This window comes from Elgaria multicarinata, chromosome 5 (genome assembly GCF_023053635.1).
Source record: "Elgaria multicarinata webbii isolate HBS135686 ecotype San Diego chromosome 5, rElgMul1.1.pri, whole genome shotgun sequence".
NCBI lineage: Eukaryota > Metazoa > Chordata > Lepidosauria > Squamata > Anguidae > Elgaria > Elgaria multicarinata.
Window position 1 is genome coordinate 75,476,058 of NC_086175.1, and position 22,667 is coordinate 75,498,724.

At 39.2% G+C, this 22,667-nt stretch overlaps 1 protein-coding gene across 2 annotated transcripts in view; it reads left to right on the forward strand.

Annotated features, from left to right (window-relative positions):
- Positions 1 to 22,316, forward strand: part of SCAF4 (SR-related CTD associated factor 4) — a 64,545-nt gene extending 42,229 nt beyond the window's left edge. For both annotated transcript variants that reach the window (XM_063126712.1, XM_063126713.1), the window contains exons 15-20: positions 69 to 225; positions 2,177 to 2,340; positions 5,714 to 5,876; positions 6,029 to 6,124; positions 6,213 to 6,401; positions 21,150 to 22,316. In XM_063126712.1, coding sequence (XP_062982782.1) covers positions 69 to 225; positions 2,177 to 2,340; positions 5,714 to 5,876; positions 6,029 to 6,124; positions 6,213 to 6,401; positions 21,150 to 21,970 — 1,590 coding nt within the window. In that variant the 3' untranslated portion in view covers positions 21,971 to 22,316. The remainder of the gene's footprint in view (positions 1 to 68; positions 226 to 2,176; positions 2,341 to 5,713; positions 5,877 to 6,028; positions 6,125 to 6,212; positions 6,402 to 21,149) is intronic.
- Positions 22,317 to 22,667: the final 351 nt, after the last annotated feature.

Consider the following 22,667-nt stretch of genomic DNA (forward strand, 5'->3'; position numbering starts at 1 on the left):
TAGGTAGTTTTTCTCTGAGTAGGAAAAATATTTCACTGACTAATAAGTATGTTGCTGTTTTCCTTCAGATTGCATGGGCTTTAAATAAAGGAATTAAACCAGACTATAAGCAGTATTGGGATGTAGAATTAGGTGTTACCTACATACCATGGGGTAAAGTTAAGCCTGAAGATTTGGAAAGCTTCTGTGAAGGAGGAATGCTGGACAACGAAACACTGAGTCCTAGTAAGATATGTCTTTAGAAAGCAAACATATATTTAAGTGAAAGTTTCTATGTGAAATAATTTAAATCTGTTTTAAAAAATCTAGTTATTTTGCTCCACTTATTTTGAGGCTGAACTGCATGTTACACATAAATGTAAATCCAGATGACATTTTTAAGGAGGACATCTTGGAGTGGAGAAATAGCTTGGGAGGTGCTTGTGGAGTTGTGAATGATTTGAATCCTGCTGGATGGGAAGCAAATTTCCTTTGATTTTAGATTTGAGTGGTCATGCATCCATTCTAGTCACCCTAATTGACTTCTATCTTATATATTTGTTGACTGGGTAGAGACAACACAATAACCCACACTCGAGGTTTGAGTGTGATTGTTGTTAGAACATGGGTTATTGTGTTGCCTGAACCCAGCCATGCTAACAAATAATGATTTGTTAATGACAAACCATGAAAAGAGCCTATGGTTTGTTCTTTAGTTGTGAATTGTGGGTTATTCGTGGTTAATAAACCATGGTTTATTAGCACAGCTGGATTCAAACAACACAGTAACCGATGTTTCATCCACAACCCAAAGTTCAGTGACAACCCATGAGTGTGGCTTATTGTTTTGTCTGAACCCAGCCATTATGTTAATAATTAATTTAATGAAACAATTAATTTTAAAAATGCAATATTTTCCATGCCACAATGTTGTTGTAAACTATTTCTTAACCTGCTTTCTCTTAATTCTGGGCATGATTTCAACTTAAATTCTATGTGGCTGTAGTAAAAATAAATAATGGAGCTGAAAAAGAGAGACTGATTGGGTTCGTACATCATGACAACCCACACTACAGAATAAGCCTTGCAGTGTTGGTTATTGTCGTAAGAACCCATGGTGAGCTCGACAAGTTGTTCCCCACTCCTTCCCCCTTGGTCTTCCAGCTGGCTCCACTCAGCAACTCAAGAGGACTTGGGGACAAGTCCCCCATTCCTGCTCCAATTGCAAAACTGGAGCTTGCAGCTGGAGCTTCTCTTTAAATTCTGCTCTTTGCGCAAAGTGGGGAAGAAATAATTTTATTTTGCATTTTTCTGGTCACAGGGAATGTCAGCAAATATATTTTTTTAACCTGGGTTTTCGGAGTTGCACAACTGTCAAAAATTTGCAGCTTGCCTTGCCTTGGAGCCTTGTATTTTTGAGGTAATAGGCAAGACCAGACTGTATATAGGCTACTTTGACAACCTTTGACTGCAGATGTTGCTTCGGATCCCCACTTTCCTGAATCCCCAGCAGTGGTTTTCCATAGAAAAGTGCTCTGCTTTTCACTCCCAATCACAGTAATTATGTGTAGTTTGACAGCTATCAAACTAGATGTGCTTACTGTGAGTGACAGCACATAATGGGATGGTGTGCATTTTTCTATGAAAAAGAGTTGCTGCTGACTCAGGGATGGGTGGATTGTGGGGAGGACACCCCAAGGGTCAGGGCTACTCTTTAAATTCTAGGGATCTCTTTGCTAAGTGGGTGACGTTAAGCACTTTCCTCCACCTGTCAAGTGCTCAGTGTTACTCACTGAGCAGGGAAATTGCCAGGATGGTGCCTAGTATGTGCTAGAGATTAAAACAAGCCATTCTGAATTTATTTAAGCCACGGTGGCTTGCTTTGATCACGTGAAACAAATAATTGAGTTGGATCCAGATTTAGGCTTATTTAGAGTAGGCCCATTGAAATCAATGGGGCTTAAGTCTGGACGCAACCTACTGTATTTGAAAGGAAGTAGGGTATCTTGATAGTTTCTTAGCACAGTAAGTTCAGACAATATTCATGTTTGCCATTGGGGCAGATGGATTTGAACACATCATCAATATATTGTAGGACAGACTTTAATTAAATGAAGACTTACAACTGCTTTATAAAGCTGAAGTTGAGATTAATTATGTTACATTATTTCAATTATTATTCATATGTTTACTGTAGAATGGAAAGGAATTCCCAAAAAATCAGAAAACCAAGTAGCCCAGAATGGAGGTGCAGGAGGTGGAGACATTGCACGTAATGAACAAACATCACCTGTAGCTAAACCGTTGTCAGTTCAAATGCCTGTTCCTTTACCCACACCAATAACGGTGCCTCCACCACAGGTAAGCTGCATTTTCCCACTCTTCTATTTGTATTCGATATCTGCAAGTAGAAATTTGGGTCATCTTGTTACTCTGATGTAAGACTTAATTTCATACACCATTTTTATTTTTACTTGATAAATATAGTATGATGTAGTATTACAACATAGTTTTTGAGTGATGAAAATTGCACTTGAAATCTTGCAAGATTTAGTATTAACTGCAGTTATTCCTCACACAGTGAAAATATAAGAACACTGTGTTATGAAAACACATTAAAATGAAACACCATGAAACACCAATCATGAGATATAATAATTTCTAGTAACTTCACTGTGTCAAAATGTAATGAAAATTCATTCACTTAAAATGAAGTACACTTTTATTACAGAACCAAGAAATAAAAAAATTGAGAAGTAGGATGGGTTGGTTTTTGGTTATAGTAGAGGAGAAATTGATAATTGTGTTGTGTAGGATGCATGTGAGGTCTATATATGAGGTATAGTTCTCAAAGCTTCTTAAATAAATTGCATGATCAAACTAAGGTAGATTTAATTTAAAAAATTAAAATTTGAAAAAATCATAATGCAATATTAAATAACCAAATTTAGATGGACCAGGGGTGGAGAATCTTTCAGTATGGAGAAAAAATGGCACTAAAGCTGGAAAACCACCATGGTTGAGAGAGGGGATGGGCCAGAGGAAGGTTCCTTCTGAGGAACCCCAGAAGGGCTGGATTTGGCCCCTGGGCCTGATGAGCCCCATCCCTGATAGAACCAATTCGTTTTTAAATGGGGACTACAACATGGTGGATAGTTTTGGATGAGCTCTTTCAATCATTCATGATGATAAAATATCTAAAATTGAATCAGATATGGCCTTTTAAGACATTGAAAAAGCATTTGGTCAACTTGAATGGAAATTCTTTTCCTCGCTTTTCCAAAAAATAATATAATTGGATCTTTTATAGATGTATTAAAGAAATATATAAAAAGTAGGGAACATATTACTTATTAGTGGTCAGTATTCATATTTTGCATTCATCGAGGAGCTCAATAAGACTGTCCTGTTTCTGCTTCTTTATAGTACTTCTGGAACAGAATATAAGAAAGCAGAATAAAAATTGAACAGTGTGACCTAAAATATTAGTTTATACATAGATGACCTGATTTAAAAGTTCCTAAAGAATCAATATCTCCTGTGTTAAAATAACTGAACAATATAGTCAAGTGTCTGCTATATCTTAACCAAGCAAAATCATAGTTGTTGAGATATATTCACACACACACACACACACACACACACACACACGGATTAAGATAAGGAAGAAATAGCTCAGAAACACAAATTTAAAGTTCAGGTTATCCATTGAACTGTTCAAACAACACATTAAGCCACAGTGGTTAATCATGGTGACTACATAACCATGGTTTAAACCGTCTCATTAACCATCTGCCGCAAAGGGGTTAGCAGCTTAACCATGATTTAGCATGTTGTTTGAACAAGCCCTATATGTTATCTGGGTTTTATTTTTGCAATCCTATAAAACCTTACCAGGGAGTAAGTCCGTTAGAATTCAGTGGGACTTACTTCTTCTTTTTTTTTTTTTTTAGTGGGACTTACTTCTGAGTAGATATGTATAGGCTTTAATTGTTAATGGAAAGATATATTGCAAGCTGGCCTAATTGGAACGTGTATTGGTTTGGCAGGATTGCAAGTATAAAAATGATAGCTGTCCCATTTAATACATCTATGAAGGAGGTTACATTTGGTAATGCTAACTAATTTAATGTGGTCTAATAAAAAGCCTAGGATAACACTAACAATATTGCAAGGAACGGACACTGCTGGCAGAATGGATACCCTACTAACCTACCACCCCCCCAGTCTGCTCTGGAGAGGAGCAGATTTAGCGGAGGTGTTCAGGGAAGGAGAACAAAAGGAAGACCCATTGTATGAGTGGTGGTCTGTTTGCGCGATATTGGATGTTGCTCTAAGTCTCAAGATTGAATATTGCAAAATAATATGTGATTAAATTGAAGGAGATAGTAAGGTAGGATATAGTTGAAAACTCAAAACCGTGGTATGCATTGAAACAAAGTAGTTGTAGATTGCCTCTTTCTAAAATATTTTAGGCATGCAGAGGAAATTTCAGTAAAACATAAAGTGAGAAACAAGTTAATGAAATATGAGAATCCAGTTATTTTTGCACTTATGTAATCAAGAGATAGATGGGGTGGGGCGGGAGTTATGCCCAGGTATATCTCCTCTATTCTCCATTTTTAATGGGACCCTTTATTTTGTTTCAGAAGAGTCTTTATAGGTAAAACACAGGCATACAATGTACTGGGATATGTTAACAGACAATATTTAAGTTGAAATGATCTAAAAAAAAGAGTGTCGAAATGAAGAGTTTAGGCTGGCCAGGCTTTCTGGAGCACCCGCTGGAGGCGGCAGTAGGCCTTAGGGGTGGAGTGGTGGGAGTGACACAATTTGCTGCTCCTCCTGCTCTGCTGCCCGAAAGGTGGACTTCACCCTGCTTCATGGGAGGGCTGGACCTGAAGAGTGGAGTAACAAATTTTCCCAAGTAGTGTAGTTATTAAGGATTAGTGAGATGGTTTTGAGAGACAGGAGACAGCAGAAATGTAAATTTATGAAAGAGTGATATCTATTTATTGAATAACAGAAAATAAATTAAAATATGGAAATTACTGTGCATGCATACTTTACTATTTCCTAATCATTTAATAAAGATGATATAGAATATGAAGTATTTATACTAAATTATGTGTATATTATATATTACTATTTTTCTGCTTAACTTACTAGTTTTAAGGATAAACTTAAATATGAAGATTTAGCAAGTATTATTTCCAATATTCCTTAATTAATTGATTCATTTTAATGGTATTGTATAGTTTAATGTGAACTGTGTTATGAAGTTCAAAATTGCAATCTTAAAAGAGCCATTTGCAAGAAAGGAAACTGTAAATGCTGCTGTAGTGTTATCATTTTCATCACCATACCTCCTGCATACAACAATACAAACTACTACTTGGTTTGAAAAGCAGCATTTCTCATCAGCCATGAGAAGTACTGCAATGAAAACTACAATGAAAGCTCCTTGTGAGTGTTTGTGGCTCCATTTCCCACATGTAAATGGCTCATCTTAATTGTGATAAAAGTTGGGAAACTAGAAATAACTGAATACCATTAGAGATGGGATTTAGGAAGGTGCACCTTCTGCAACTTATTTTGAAGAGAAGGTGTTCTAGGAGTTTTCTTTCTTAAAAGAAAGTCACATGCTTTGATTTTGGATTTGATTGTAAATTCTTGTCTAAGGGTTCAAAAATATAGAATTATGTGCTGAGTAAACACTTTCATTCCATTGTAGGTTCCACCACATCAGCCGGGTCCTCCAATGGTTGGTACACTTCAGCCACCTACATTTACTCCTCCGTTAGGAATTCCGCCTCCTGGGTTTGGTCCTGGAGTTCCTCCTCCACCACCTCCACCATTTTTGCGACCTGGTTTCAATCCAATGCATTTACCTCCAGGTATATTAAGAATTCCCAAGGAGTTTCAGGGATATTAATGAGGAGATTATGTTCATTTTAATTATAAATGTGTACATTTATCAAATGTGTAAATTATAGAAGTGATTCTTTACTATTATAGAAATGATTCTTTACTATTTGTGTCTTCATAGGTTTTCTTCCTCCTGGGCCACCACCTCCTATTAACCCTCCAGTTTCAGTTCCTCCAGTCTCTGTCCCTCCTTCTGCAGGAGTAAATATCCCAAACTGTAAGTGTGATTTCTGTGTTGTTAAAGGTGATTGTAACAGAAGTGTATGTCACGTAAAATGTTCCTATTAACATCATTGTGTTTTTAGCTACCGTGGCCAATATAAATGAAGACACTACAAAAGACTCCTCTGTGGGAAACCCCATTCCAACAGTAGTTTCTGGATCAAGAGGAAATGCTGAAAATGCAGATGGCTCCAAAGGATATCCAAACCCACCACCACCTACAACTTCTACTAGTATGCCGACTCCTGTCACACAACCAGTCCCACTCCTTGGTAAGTTCAGTTGATGGATATACATTTCCCCCCCAAAGATATTCATTCTACTTCAGTCATTTTTAGAAAGCCAAAATTACAGAAAGCAAAATATTGTTCTACCCCTGCCATCTATTCTATACAGTTTGGCAGAGGGAAGTTAAGTATTTAACATGTAAATGTCCAATTATGAGTATTGAAAGGTAGCATTTGCCAGTCTTGAATCAGTGATTTGTTTTTTTTTTTGGAGTAGGATAATGACAGGCACATTTAATAAAAACCATCCAGATGACTGAAAGTGTCAGTTGCTTTAAAAATGGCAGAATGAGGCTTCTGGTATTAATTTTAGCATATATATGTTTTTCTGATCACCTAAGGCTTCATACAGATATGCCTGCAAACAGGAGTTTTCCCCCATCTTCATTCCTCAAAACGCACACATGCACATACACACACAAACACAGAGACAGTTTCCAGATCAAATATCTTTAGTCCCTCTTTATATGTTTGTGCTAGCTTTTCTCTCGAAACACGTTACATGTTTATCTGCTCCACTATTTAGCATTTTAAAAAGCCTTTTTACACTTTAAAAACTGCTATGGGAAGATAGGGAAGGTAGCTTCTTTATTGCCTGGCTCTTAAGTCAGTCAGCTCTGTGCAAAACTTCCTCCTGCTGAAAATCAAAACAGGTTTCTTCTGGATTCAGTTCAGAGCAGAAGGTTGTATGTGCACCCAAAATGCAATGAATGTGCTTCCATAAAAGGTTCACAGCTAAAGTTTAAGTACATCTGTATGCTCTGTAATACAGCAGCTTGAACCTAAGCATGCAAGGAAACTCAACCACCAAATATACTACCTTTTCTTTCCTCACACTCCTCTTTCCCCCTCCCTCTTATACCTATACCTACCAAAAAATTTTTTTACATTTCTGCCTCCTTATTTTCTATCTGTAGTATTGGTTTGTTCTCATACCCATCCATATTTCCAGGGGAGGGGAAAGCACATTAAGAGGGATTTCTTTTGACCCAATAACACTCTATATAAGGTCTCAGTTATCACACAACAGCTCTCAAATGTGTCTTGATTTATGAATTATTGCTTCTACAACTGTTCTGGGTATGTTGTGCTGGAAATATACTTCTCTGATAGTTTGGAACCTTGTTCCCAGATTAAATAGATTAGCAGTCAGCAATCCAATGTGACCATTTCTCACAGCTCAGTTTGTATATATGCCATTCCAAACAGAAAATTGACTTCGTGAATAGTATTATTTATTGCTTTCTATAGATTGGATTCAATGGTTCCCTTCCATTGATGGAGGAGTACTCCAGTCACTGGAAGGGAACCTGTCCCATAGGCCATGTTTATCTGTGGCTATTGTTTATGAAGCCATGGACAAGCATCGTGGCTGTATGCTCCTTCCTCATCCCTTCTCTTGTCACATGTCAACTTTGGTACTGGGATCCTAATTTGCCTCTGAACCAGAGAGCTCTAGCTTAATGTCAGTTAAAGCAGAATCATAACAGTGGTTTATAAAATCTTGAATGGTGTGGAATGGATAGAGATTTCCAGTCTTTTACAATGCTCAATCTGATCCTGGCTTCTTATCCTGGTTTGTTATTTATTTATTTATTTATTTATTACATTTTTATACCGCCCAATAGCCGAAGCTCTCTGGGTGGTTCACAAAAATTAAAACCACAATAAAACAACCAACAGGTTAAAAGCACAATTACAAAATACAGTATAAAAAGCACAACCAGGATAAAACCATGCAGCAAAATTGATATAAGATTAAAATACAGAGTTAAAACAGTAAAATTTAAATTTAAGTTAAAATAAAGTGTTAAAATACTAAGAGAATAAAAAGGTCTTCAGCTGGCGATGAAAGCAGTACAGTGTAGGTGCCAGGCGGACCTCTCTGGGGAGCTCATTCCACAACCGGGGTGCCACAGCGGAGAAAGCCCTCCTTCTAGTAGCCACCTGCCTCACTTCCTTTGGCAGGGGCTCACGGAGAAGGGCCCCTGTAGATGATCTTAAGGTCCGGGCAGGTACATATGGGAGGACGCGTTCCTTCAAATAATCTGGCCCCAAACCGTTTAGGGCTTTAAATGTCAATACCAGCACTTTGAATCGGGCCCGGACCTGGACTGGCAGCCAATGAAGCTGGAAAAGGACTGGCGTAATGTGATCTCGCCGGCCAGTCCCTGTTAGTAAACGGGCTGCCCTGTTTTGTACCAGCTGAAGCTTCTGGACCATTTTCAGAGGCAGCCCCACGTGTAACGCATTGCAGCAATCCAAGTGAGAGGTTATCACAGCATGGATAACTGTAGCTAGGCTATCTCTGTCCAGATAAGGGCGTAGTTGGTATATCAACCTAAGCTGATAAAAGGTGCTCTTTGCCACTGAGTTCACCTGTGCCTCAAGTGACAGTTCTGGATCCAAGAGCACCCCCAAACTACGGACCTGATCCTTTAGGGGGAGTGCAACCCCGTCCAGAACAGGGCAAACATCACCTCGCCGAACAGAAGAACCACCCACTAACAGTACTTCCGTCTTGTCTAGATTGAGTCTCAGTTTGTTAGCCCTCATCCAGTCCAGGCACTGGTTCAGAACAGTCACTGCCTCACCTGGGTTTGATGGAAAGGAAAGATAGAGCTGGGTATCATCCGCATATTGATGACACCTCAGTCCACATCTCCGGCTAACCTCCCCCAGCAGCTTCATGTATATGTTAAACAGCATAGGGGATAAGATAGAGCCCTGTGGAACCCCATAGCTTAGGAGCCACGGCACAGAGCAATAATCCCCCAGCACCTCCTCCTGGAATCGGCCATCCAAGTAGGAGTGGGACCACTGCAACGCAGTACCTCCAACTCCCAGCTCAGACAACCTATCCAGAAGGATACCATGGTCGATGGTATCGAAGGCCACTGAGAGGTCCAGGAGAACCAACAGGGTCGCACTCCCCCTGTCTCTGTCCCGACAGAGGTCATCCCACAGGGCGACCAAGGCAGTTTCCGTTCCAAAACCAGGCCTGAAACCCGATTGAAATGGATCTGGATAATCCGTTTCATTCAAGAGTGCCAGGAGTTGTCCTGCAACCACCCGCTCAAGCACCTTGCCCAGGAAAGGGATATTAGCCACCGGCCTGTAGTTGTTAACGTCCTCAGGGTCCAGATTAGGCTTCTTCAGGAGTGGTCTAATTACCGCCTCTTTTAAAGAGGCCGGCACCACTCCCTCTCTCAAGGAGGCATTTACAACCTCCTGGACCCAGCTGGCGATCCCCTCCTTATTTGATGTAATGAGCCATGAAGGGCAAGGGTCAAGCACACAGGTGGTCGACCAGACTTGGCCAAGCACCTTGTCCACATCCTCGGGCCTCAATAACTGAAACTCATCCAATAAAACTGAGCCGGACGGCGCTCTGAACGCCTCTACTAGTGGAGCTGCATTAAGTGTGGTGTTCAATTCATGACGAATCTGAGCGACTTTATCTTCAAAGTGCCGTGCAAACTTGTCACAGCGTGCTACCGAGGGTTCAACTATCTCACGCCCTGGCCCAGAGTGTAACAGGCCGCGAACCACCCGGAAAAGCTCCGCCGGACGACACTGAGAAGACACAATGCTGGTGGAAAAGAACTGCCTCTTTGCCACCCTCACTGCCACAGAGTAGGCTCGATAGTGAGCTCTAACCCGTATTCGATCAGACCCAGCACGAGTTTTCCTCCACCTGCATTCTAGCCGTCTCCCCTCTTGCTTCATTGCCCTCAGCTCAGGTGTATACCAAGGAGCTGACCGGGCTCTGCTCAGAGGGAGAGGACACTTGGGCGTGATCGTGTCAACCGCCCGAGTCATCTCTGCATTCCACAGAGCGACCTAGGCTTCGACAGGAGCACCGGCCATATCAGAAGGAAAATCCCCCAGAGCCCTCTGGAATCCATCGGAGTCAATTAGCCTTGGGGGCGGACCATTTTAATAGGCCCCCCACCCTTGCAGAGGGGAAAGGCCGCCGAGAGTCTAAACCTCAATAGGAAGTGATCTGACCATGACAAGGGGGTAGATGTTAATTCCCCCACTTTCAGATCACCATCCTCCTGTCCAGTCGAGAAAACCAGATCAATCATGTGTCCTTTTACATGTGTTGGGCCAGTAACATGTTGAGACAGCCCCATGGTTGTCATGGCAGCCATGAAGTCCTGAGCCGCTCCGGATACAGCGGCCTCGGCATGGAAGTTGAGATCCCCCAGAACCACTATCCTGGGGGTCCTCAACACCAGGTCCGAGACAACCTCCGTCAGCTCAGGCAGGGAGACTGTTGGGCAGCGGGGTGGACGGTACACCAGCAGAATCCCTAATCTGTCTCGAGTACCCAACACACACCCAACACACAGTACAAACACTCAAGATGAGCACTCGACTGAACAGGAAGCCTAGAGAGGGAGATTGTATTCCTATGGACCATGGCAACCCCCCCTCCCCGGCCCTCGAGTCTGTGCTGGTGCTGCACCGAGTACCCAGGAGGGCAGAGCTGGGTGAGAGCAACCCCTCCCAGTTCACCCACCCAGGTCTCAGTGATACATACCAGGTCAGCCCCCTCATCCACAACATTAAGCCTTGGTTCAGACATAATGGGGAGCTCTGGCTTAATGCAAGCCAGGATCTTGTTACCAAAGAAAGGAGAGGTTTGAGAGAGGAATGCAGGACCACATTGCTTGTCCTTGGCTTCATAAGTGGCTGCATGTGTGTTTAAATATTTTTTAAACATTTTTAAAATGAATATAAAAAATAATTATCCAAATGTCACATTGCTTGATCTTAGAAAAGTTGCTGTAGAAAAAGAACTTCTGACTGTTGTGCTACATGTAGTTTTGGGGTGGGGATGTTTCCTTTAAGATGTACTGGGGCAAAGCAGTATAGGCAATGCCAAGTCAAAAGGAGGTTTTGGGTCGTGCTTAAGTAGTTTTCAGTTTGGTGTCCTGAGTAGTGTGAAGGTTTTTATGACAGACCCCAAAGCTGAGTGTCACTGTTGGAAATTGGTAAGAAAAATTCCCTAACTTCTGCATGGAAATCTGAAATATAACAGTAGATCCAGGAGTATCCCAAAATATTGTGCTCAATTAACTAGCTCTATCAATAATAGACACTACAAGGACATAGGGAGAACCAACTTTCGCCATCTTATTCTTGCACAGACTTGGATTCTGCCAGCTTTCATGCTTATAGCATAATTTCTGAAATTGCAAGGTTGGAATTCAGTAGAAGAAGGGAAAGAGAAAGGGTGTCAACATATTGGAACCACCTCTCTTCAAATTTGAACAGAATTGAACACATTAGTGCTATACCCCATTATGTTCAATGTGTGTAAGGTGGCGCCCTGCAATGGTGGTCCCAATGAGAAACAAGTTATTTGTGGCTCTTGGAAGTCATTTGCAAAGAGGAATGATAAATTCGTTAGTGTTTAAATTCCCAAACACTCACTGTGTTTTATATTCACTTGATCGTTATATCAAGGTGCTTGGAAAAAGGAATAAGGAGGTAGAAATCCTTCTGTGGATTCCTAGACATATATTGTGAACCCAACGGCAAAGGTGCAATTTCAGTGCTCTATTCAGATTTGTATGGGTTTGGGAATAGAGTGAAACTCAGGAGGGTTGAAACTGCAGAGCATCCACCAACTGGCAATCTATTAAGAGGGGTGGCAGGGATTCCCTAACAAGAGAATCAGAGCATAAGCTTTGTGTGTTAGATCAGAGAGAAAAACTATTCTCTGAAGTTATATTGTTAACTCCACTCAACATTCTAGCTTCTCATTACTGGTTTTCATTAGTTGGAATGGATCTGGCTCCAGTTCACAATTGCTTGCATGAGTTCTTCCAACTGACCTAAGCAAAACTGAGATGAGCCTTCCATATACTGTTTTGTTTAAACAAACCATAAAATGTCATCACACATTTTCACAGGCGCTAGTTGTTATTTCTGCTTTTGTTTTGAAGACATGTAGAAGGTCTTGACTTTTTAGAAAGTAATTCTGTGTTTTTGAAAATTAGATTCATTTAAGGTCTTACCACCCTCAGCTGCGGGCAAACAGCTATTAATGAAATTGTTGCACACATACCAGATCAGTTAATTTTGATTGCCCTAATCTTAGGTTGGATTCAGATTTTACAAAGTGAGGCATGGTTCGTACTGAAACAGCTTACATATAGTTGGGGCTGCACTTTGCAGCTATGTTTCTAAGTTGCAATCATGGTTGAAGCAGATCGAGTAGTTCCTGTACTAAGAGAGCTTATTGTGGAAGTCCACCACTTGTATTGGCATAGGGACCTATATGCAGTTTGCATGTCTAGTACTTTAAAATGTTGTGCCTGTGATGTACATGCACACACAAACACACACACACACACACACACACACCCTACATAATTGCAATGTGGTTACTTCCAGGTTCCACCAGTAAGGGTAATAATTGTATGTAGAAATGTATGGCTTGGCGTAGGTCTTTCATTCAAAGCCTGTGAAAGCTGAACAATCCAAATGGAGTTCTTCTTGCAAAGAAAAACTTCCTCGGGCGTTTAAAGTTCCAGTGGTTTCAAATAGAACGTGAGCAAATGAGTCATATTTAGATGGTGTGGTAAAGCCTATGTAACCATATTTTAAGGCTTTTTTGAGGCATGTGCCTTAATCTGAAAGCTGTCTAAATAGCAAAAGAAGAAAAAAAATTCTGAACAGGGAAGAACATGGAAGAAATCAGCGCACGTGAACTGAAAAGAGGAGAACTCTCCTGAAGAGAATACTCAAGTCAAGTCTAACATTTTATTGTATATGACTAATAGCCATTACAAGCAACATAACTTACAACGTTGTGTAATAATAGAACATAAAACGTGTGCCAGGTTAAGATATTGCCTGAATAAGTCAACTGCAATTGCGTTCATAGCGACTACACAAATACATTTTGCAACCTTGGCAAACAAAGCTGTTTTAAATGTAATGTAAGGATCGTAATCTGACAATAAATGATAAATCTTCCCATAGACATTTTTACCCTGCCAAAATCTGCACCAAGAACCTTTCCCTAGGGTTTTTGATATAAGGGACAGTGCAATAAATAATGGGAGATACCCTCTACCTCTCTCAGTAGTGATACGGAACCATAGATTTCTTAGAACCTGCCTAGAAGAGAATACTCATAGTTATCTACTATTGCTTTAGAATAACTATGTAGACCTGTTTCTGACATAATGTTCTGAGTTCATGGATAGCTGTTGGATTTTTAAAGTGACACATGAGTTCTGCCATCTGGAAATATGGCATAGGGTCTTAATGCTTCCTGAATGTTTCAGGAACCTTTAATAGCTGCCAAATCCTTTTAAAAGATAAAGTTCCAGAATGGTGTGGATGACTGATTTCCATGTAACATTTCTGGATAGGATGCCATGTGATCGCTTTAAAAAGCCAGTCTGCAAACACAATGTTTTATGAAGTTAACAGTACAATCCTGTATGTGTCTATTTAAAAATAAGCTCCATAGAGCTTATTTCCAGGTAAGTGGGGATAGGATTGCAGTCTAAATGATTCAATAAGTGCCTTATGCAAAGTTTACTTATATTTTATTTTAAAATTTCAACACTTCATCTTTTCTATGAATATTGACAGGGCTGCATACGCTTAGTGCTAGAGTAATTAACATTTTGTGCACAATTAAATTCTGCACTAATAAAGCTGAACTCTACAACCAGCAAATTGAGCAAATTTTGTTGCTAATGGGAGGAGCAAGCATAAGAGTTAGAAGATTTTTGTTTGTTTGTTTAAATGAAAGCTGAGACTCCATAAATTGAATTCTGTACCTGCTACACATTCTGTGCTTTTTCTGCACTCCTATGGAATTACAGTATACATGCAACACTGATGTACATTTCAAATGCCTTCTAGGAGCTTCCCAGTCATTCAAAGCCCTGTAACTATTCACAGTGTTAAATTACAATTCAATTCCCTTCTGTCAAGTTGACTGTGGCACTATTATTGCATTATTACAGAATTCGATTTTTGAAAATTGATTCTTGGTTAATATTGGATTTCACCAGTTTGAGCAGGTGAAATCCAATTTAACATGCAAACTAATATAACAAGAATTTGTTTCTATGATTGTTTTAATTGTGTTGTGTTTTAATCTTATTGTTAGTTGCCTTGAGTGCCATTGCTTGGTAGAAAGCTGGGTTATAAATCAAATAAATAAACCATTTTGGATTGTGCACGTAAAAACAATGAGGTTCTCTGGATGAAAAATATTTTAATCGCTCAGTGGTATTCATTAGCAAAATTTTGTTCAGTTTATTAAAAGAATTTCATAATTATGAAGTTGTAATTCTGCTAGCTGAAGATTTCATATCAAATGAAGAAACACACCAATGATTTTGACAAGTTATCAGCTTCAATGCTTGTGATTTTATTCTACGCTCTGGTCTTCCACAAATTTTATTTTAGGTTGCTATCTTAACTTTTCTGTTGTTTGTAAAATGAGTTTCATTTATACTCTGCCTACTACATAATGACTTATGAAATGAAAACATTCAAGGTAAAACATAAGTGACTTATTAAAAAGGCTTTTTGGAAGAGGGCAACTAACACTAACTAGGAGTTACAAAATAGATTTCAGAAAAATATATTGATTCCATTACTATCGGAGTACCTTAGTGGGCAGACTTCAGGCTTAGGGGAGCTACTTTGTTTTTCTAGAACAATGAAATCTATGAACCAGAGTTAAGTTCAAAAGACACACTTAGAAGGCCTAAGAGTGCTGAGCCCAGGAATTTGTTTGGAATACTAGAACTGAATGGAGCCCATAGTCCCTCCACACAAAAATCCATTCCTGGTTACTCCAAGCTTCCTTTATTTCAACTACATAATCTATTGCTGCTATTATTAAACAATTGGGAGCTGGAAATTCTTTCCAATCTATTCCAAATCACCCAGAAATCTACCGGGAGATCCAGATCACCTTTCTGATGACCCTGCCTTACTCTATCATACGCCTCTTCACTTTCACTCCATTTTATTGCTCAAAGAGCTGTTTTCCAATGGCTTATTTATATGGTCACCAAGGCTTCCCTAACCACTTTTCCTACATTTGGCAATTTTAGCACTGTTCTCTTTTAAATAAATGTATGTTTTCCTGTCTGCAACATAACATATATGCAGTACCTGGGTAGTGCTGTTTGGCAAGGGGATAGATAACGTTGCTTCTTTTCTTCACTTCCAACTTTTTTTTTTCAGAATCCAATGAGATATGTGAACTGTAAAATGAGTTACTGTGCATACATGTCTCTGTATTGCCGTGTAGCAAAGAATTTAGAAATAATGGTATTTAGTCAGGGGAGTTGAAAAAGCACATTAACATTTAAGGATACATAGAACTGATCCCCATACCAAGTTCTCAAGCACACAAAATGTTAAGATTACATTAGTGAGTTTTGGGATAGAGAAGCCTGACCGGAAAATGCACAAAACACCTTAAATGATGTTCAACACACATATAACTCTCAAAGTGGTATAGAACATGTAAGTAAATTTTGGAATGTGTTGGAATACTAGGGGAGTCTTGTCCTCCCCCTCCCCCCCCCAAAAAAGTTACTTTGGTCAACCAATTAAAAGCATGATTACAAAGGCCTTGAAAAATGAAGCTGGGAAATATGTACTCTATTGGAAAATGTACTGGGAAATGCAAGAACTGCTGATGGTGTAAAATGGATATGGACTCCAATGTAAGCAAATCCACACTGCCTTCTCAGAACAGTGATTGTGAGGACTGGCCAAAGGTGACCCAAAATAAAATCTAGAATAGGGAACTGATGTAGAATCTTGCCCAGTCAAAGCAAATAGTGTTTTGACCGCTGTCTTTCCTCTGTCCAAAGTATTTTTTATGCAATCCATCAGTTAACTCAAAAAATAATACATCAATCATTAACTATATTTTTTTGTAAGAGTGAATACAAACAGTGAATATACATTGACAGTGTTAGCTGTTGAAATGGGCCAGTAAATAGTAACTGCAACTGTGGTTGGATAAACAAGTATTGGCAGAATATGTGTAAGTGTTTAAGTTATGGATCACTTCTTTACTGTGTGAGCAGAACAAAAATGTAAAGCCCTTTACTAATACAATATATAATCAATTCAAATAGTTTCAAAGCACTTAGTTCATGAAACATTAGCCAGCGGTGGTTAGTTGATTGTCTTCCATTTAACAAGTTGGTAAGCTTTAATTCCTTAGCGTGGTTTTTAAATCAGTATCTTTATAATCCAAAGATTGAGAGATCAGGAAATTCATGCTGGGAGAAAACACTAAAGTGTAATAAAGTTCTAGTTAATTTATCTTTGTTTGGGTTGCTCTCATATCTCAGGTTCTGTTAGGATTTACTATATAGTTGCTTTTTGGATATTTGACACTATACCAATACCATGTGAAGCTTGCTCAGTGTCTCTACAACAATTGGCTAAATCAGAAATCATCTGGAAAATACAAGATTGGACGGGCAGAATAAAAAAACTCACAATCCTGACTTTTTAAAGTTTCATTACATCCTCAATCTACACCCATATGTTAATCAGTGTGCCAGAAAGCAGTGTAACATTGTTATGCTGTCCAAACCCTATTATAATTGCGTTAAAAAGTATACTTTGTTGAATACTGTTTAAAATTAAGTAGTATCAGCTAGTTACAACTAAGACGTAAGCTTTCCACAACAGCAAGATGTGCTGTCAAAGATACACCACACATGCACTCTGAAGTGATACAGTCGCATGAGATGCCTGTGCTACGTGCCTCTCTTGGTTTTCAGAGTTAAGAAATAAGTTGTAACATTTTAAATTTCAGGTTTATTCTTTTTTAACATATTTTTATATGCTGCTTGTGAAAATATCAGTGGTGTGTGTGTATGTGAAATAAAACAACAGAAATCAAATTCCATGTAGTTTGGGGAGAACATTGTAAGGAAATTTTGATATATTGAGAGATTGAATTTGTGTAACTATCAGTTACACGAAGTTTATTTTAAATACCCTGTGTATTTTTGGCACACATTTTATAGTTGTTCTGTATCAAGCATGAAAACTTTTCTTGTCTGTTTTGAACTCTTATACTGGGAATGTCATTTAGCTTTCTTTTGTCCTATCATAGCAAGAGCAATGTCTCTTATGAGAAACATGGAAGCAAATACCTTACTAGTGAATTCTTAGTAAAGTACATTACATGGGAAAACAAGAAGCTTCCACTTCATGAACATACATGTTATAACAAGTACAAGTGAGATCTGTAATATAATAGTGCAGTGTATACCCACCCCATAAGAGGAATGCTCCTGTTCAAGGCTTCAGACACCCTAGAACAGGAGCTTTGTAGTCCCATTTAGGCCTGAGGGAGATGGGGGCGGGGAGACAAGCCCAACTCCCCCTGTAGTACTACAAAGTGCTAAAAAGTTAATGTTTGGGGCTGGCTGTCAGCCTCAAATCTGAGCATTGTATTGCTATGTAGCAGGAGCTGCTCAGGATTTGTGACACATGCAACCCCTAACCCTAATAAGCTCTTGGGGGCTTGAGCAACCTATTTTTCTCTCCCCCTCTCTTGTATACTTCCCATGGACATCCTAACAGTTCATGCCTCAAATTTCTCAACTATATTTCATTTACTTCCCCTTCTCTTCCCTGGGAAGAAAATGAGAGCTGCCCATGCAAAACCATGAAGAACTCCAGGATTTTATCATAGCTGTGATAGACAATGAATTTTGGTTAGCCTGGTATTCATTCTCTACAGGTTCAACTGCCATCATGGCCTGTTTTGAGCTTTGTGTGTTTTTACTATTAATTAAAAAACACTGTGCATGTCTAGGCATCCACTAAATATGTAAAACCTGCTATCTTATTTTATTTTTGTGTGGTTAAATGTACCTGTGTTGATATAGATGCATCAGTGCTTCCAAACATTTAAGTAATTGACTAGCTGAGCCTGAAGTTAAAGGAAATTTTGAAATGACAAAGCGGTTAGAAAATTGCCACCAAACAACCTAGTGATAGTAAATATAGGTTGTCCCTACTTAAAGATGATGATAAGAAGCTTGACTATTTTCTAAACAGTTTTAATTGCTTAGAAGGCTTTCCATAAACCTATCTGGAAGCTTCTCTTAGTAACCCGAGTAGATAGAAAATAAAACTGCCATTTATATGTGGTATCATAATAATTGCTGTAGAACTTCTTTGACCCCAGAAAAGTCTGTTTTCTAATTTTAATAAGACAGAGTTATGCTTGAGCATATATACTGTATTTGGGATGAAATATGAGGGATTGTGGGAAGGCGAGATTATTTTGACACTTAATCAAAATTGGCTTCTAAAAGTTATATTAGGATAATATGCAGCTGGGTGCTTTTCTAGAAAAATAACTTACTATTCATTTTCATATACTGACTTTCCCCTTTTAAAGCTGCTGGAATAATTGTTTTAATAAGAGTTACTTTGGTTATAAACTTAACCATCCTCTGCCCAAAGGCAATTTTACCCCTCAGTGTGCATTCAGTTCTAATTTGGATTAGCTGTGTCCTAACATTAATTAAGGGTGCAATTCTGTGCATGTTCAGACAGAAAAAAGTCCTATAATTCCCACTATTCCCCAGGCAGTCTTCCGGGCTGGGGAGTGCTGGGAGTTGTAGTATTTATGTGTGTGTGTCTAAACATACATAGGGTTGTGCCCTAAATTGTGTAGGTATATCTCCATTTACCATTTATAGGATCAGTTACATCCCTAAATGTTTACTTTTCTGTAATTTGCTACCCTTTTAATAACCTAGTTTTGTTTATTCCTAATTATATTGATATATTTCTCTTCCATTGGGTGAGAGAAATGAAAAGGATAGGAAATGGGCATCAGGCAAGTAAATGTAGTTTAATTCTAAATAATGTGGCTCCAGAAATGTGGTCTACATTGGAGTTTAAATTTCAACTTATTTTAGTTGGATTTTGGAGCTTCAGGTAATTTACTAGGCTTGATGCTCTCTATAAATGGTGCCCATTACTTGGATATAAGAACTGTTTCATACAGTATAGAAATGATGCTTGAAACATCCACCACATCTTTTCATGGTGAACAGTAACATTTACAGGTGAGATGAACAGCTGCAAAGATGCTGTAATTCATGCCCAGGACCCAGAGCCAACCACAACTGCTGAATTCATGTTTACTATATAATGGCAGAGATGCATTTTCCCATAAATGTTGGTGTGCCACGGCTGGCCCTACCATAAGGCAGAATGAGGCAGGTTTTGGCCAGTAAGTTTTGCATATATGCTTATGTGTTGTTCTGTTCACATAATGAACACTGGCACCCCTCATGGTGCATTGCAGCATTTATTTGAATGAGCAGGGCATAGATCAGACTCCAGGTAGAGCCGTGAGTAAGTGGTGGTGAGGTGTTGGAAGACAATACCTCACTACTCTCTGCCCAACATCCCCAAGTTAGGCTGGTGTCTTCAGGTGTGGAGTATGTTGTCCCACTGCTAGTGTTCAACTGTTTGATTGACTTGTGCCTGAAATGAGGAGGCTCATCTTGTTTAGTGCAATTAGCAAAATGACTTGGGCTAGCCCTCTGGAGATTCCATGCTGCTGATAACTTCTTTTCCATATCATGTGAAGTGAACCCAAGGATTTAGTATCATAGTCTGCTGTGTGTATTGCAAGACAACTTAGAAGCAGACCTATCCAATAGATATTCAGCACTAGTTAAATATTAGCAGGGGAAATTACTACCAGCAGAGTGTGGATAAAGTTTTCCAGTACTAAAGGTACTTTACATGCTGTCTGGTCATTTCTCTGAAGCAGAATGAATCTGCTTTATTCTTTATTTGTGCCTTGGTTGAAAGATTCTTTGCAAAGACCAGATGTTTGTGTCTGTGTTCGTAGGCATGTGTTCGAGCTGCTGAGCTCCTACTTCAGAAATTTGGACCTGAGAAGTATATGACATAGCATAAACAAAATATACTTGTCGTATGTGGCCACTATAAATGTACTTTTGGGGGGGGGTAGAATCTTCAAAAATTACTTTGAGTGGTTCCAACAAAAAAGGAAGCTAACCCCAATTTTATTAGCAGTGTAGTTAACACCATAATAAAATCTCATCCCCCCCCCAAAAAAAAATCTTTCCCTTTTCTGTTGCATTTCTTTTCTTTATTGGTATCCAGCTAAGTTAAGCATTCTGGAATCCCACTGATTTCAGTGAGAGAATATATTCCATTAAAATCAATGGGACTTTAAAAGTATAACTTTGGCTGGCTAGTGCCCACTCTCTTTAAATTAATTAAGCTATCCCCACTGTGCTGAAGCCACCCTCAATGGAAAAAATGGTGCTAAATGTAGAGGTAAAAAAACAAGTTGATTTAGGGAAAAAGCAGACTGAAGGAGTCAGGGTAAAATCTTTGAGGTTTTGCAGATGCCAATTTTCACATTGTGTTGAGTCCTGACTTAATCATACTGTGAGAGGACATATTCATTTGACTAAGTCTGGATTCAACCCAGTGTATTAGCTCATTAAAATGTTTTAAATGCACTTAAATGTAATAGTCTTTAGTGAGCATGTCACAGCTGTGGAAATAATAGGTTGAATTTTGCACAAAGAGTACATCAAATACTCCTTAAGGAATGTTCTGAAACTTAAGTTGAGCAATAACACGTATATTTCTGAATGTATCTTGCAATTAATTTTCTTTCTTTTGGCTTGTCAGGTTCTCAAGGAGTTACACCTAGTCCTGTCATTGGGCTACAGGCACCTTCTACAGGCCTTTTGGGTGCACGGCCTGGTTTGATACCACTCCAGCGACCCCCAGGAATGCCACCACCTCATTTGCAGCGGTTTCCAATGATGCCGCCTCGGCATATGCCTCCTCATATGATGCACAGAGGTCCACCGCCAGGCCCAGGAGGCTTTGGGATGCCTCCACCTCATGGGATGAAGGGCCCTTTTCCACCACCTGGCCACTTTGCAAGGCCTGGAGGAATGCCTGGAGGGGGACCTGGTGGACCTGATGATAATCGAGATGGAAGGCAGTTCAGGAATGATAGGCAGCCATTTACTCCAAATAGAGACCAGGAAAGGTTTGGAAGGAGGTCTTTTGGAAATCGGATAGAAAATGAGCGTGAGCGCTATGGTAACCGCGATGACAGAGAGCACGAACGCCTTGGTAATCGAGAAAGAAGAGAATGGGGAAGAAGAAGCCCTGAACGTGATAGACACAGAGACCTAGAGGAAAGAAATAGGCGTTTCAGCGGACAGAGAGAAAGAGATTCTAGAGATAGGGAATCTCGCAGAGAAAAGGACGAAAATCGAGGCAAGGAGAAACCTGAGTTATCAGACAGGGTAGATGGTGTCAAAAACCATGAATCCCAGAGTGGCAAAGTGGAAAACACAGACTCTGTTTCAGAACTTAATAAAGGGGAGTCTGAACCCACAGGTGTAAAACCTACTGATGAGTTAACACCTGAGACTACCTCATCTCTTGAACAACCTGAGAAGTCTACTGGCTCAGTTGAGGAGGCACCTCGTTAAGAGACTGGAATTTTTGTCAAAAAGTGACATTGGAGTGTAGAGCTTTAGAGTTGTACAGTATGCTGTATATTTGCTTTTGCTATATCACAACTTCTCCATAGTTTATGGGGATATGTAAGCAATTTGATTGCTTCCCTTCTATTTAAAATAGCTACAAAATAACAAAAAAGTTAATAAACCATTACCCAATTTTTTGCTGTAACTTTTTAAAAGTTTTGACTTTAAAAAGTTTACAAGTCAGAATTAGAAGTGCTTTCTATTTTTTTTAATTTAAGTGAAGGTAACGGTAAAAGCTCCTAAAAGCAAATAGGGATGTGTTTTTAATAAACTCTATTTTCATAACAAACTTTAATGTGTGCTATTCTTCCTACACTGCACTGACGTGGTAAAGGATTGTTCAACATCTTAAAGTTTGAACTGTTAATGCTGTACTGGAGTCTAAATTAGACTGTTTAAATATGTTAAACATGTTTGTATAACAGTTCACAGAAGCTAAGTATATGTGGTAGTTACGTTGATTCTTAAATTTATGCATTTTAATTACATGACTATACTAGATGAAAAAATAGCTTTTAAATGTTTTAAGAGGAAATCTAGTGTTTGCAGTGAAATCATTTTTTGAAAATTCAGCTTCCGTTTCCCTGGTCATACATTAGCTCTTGTGGTAAATGTTGCCCTAAAATAAGTTCCCTGACAA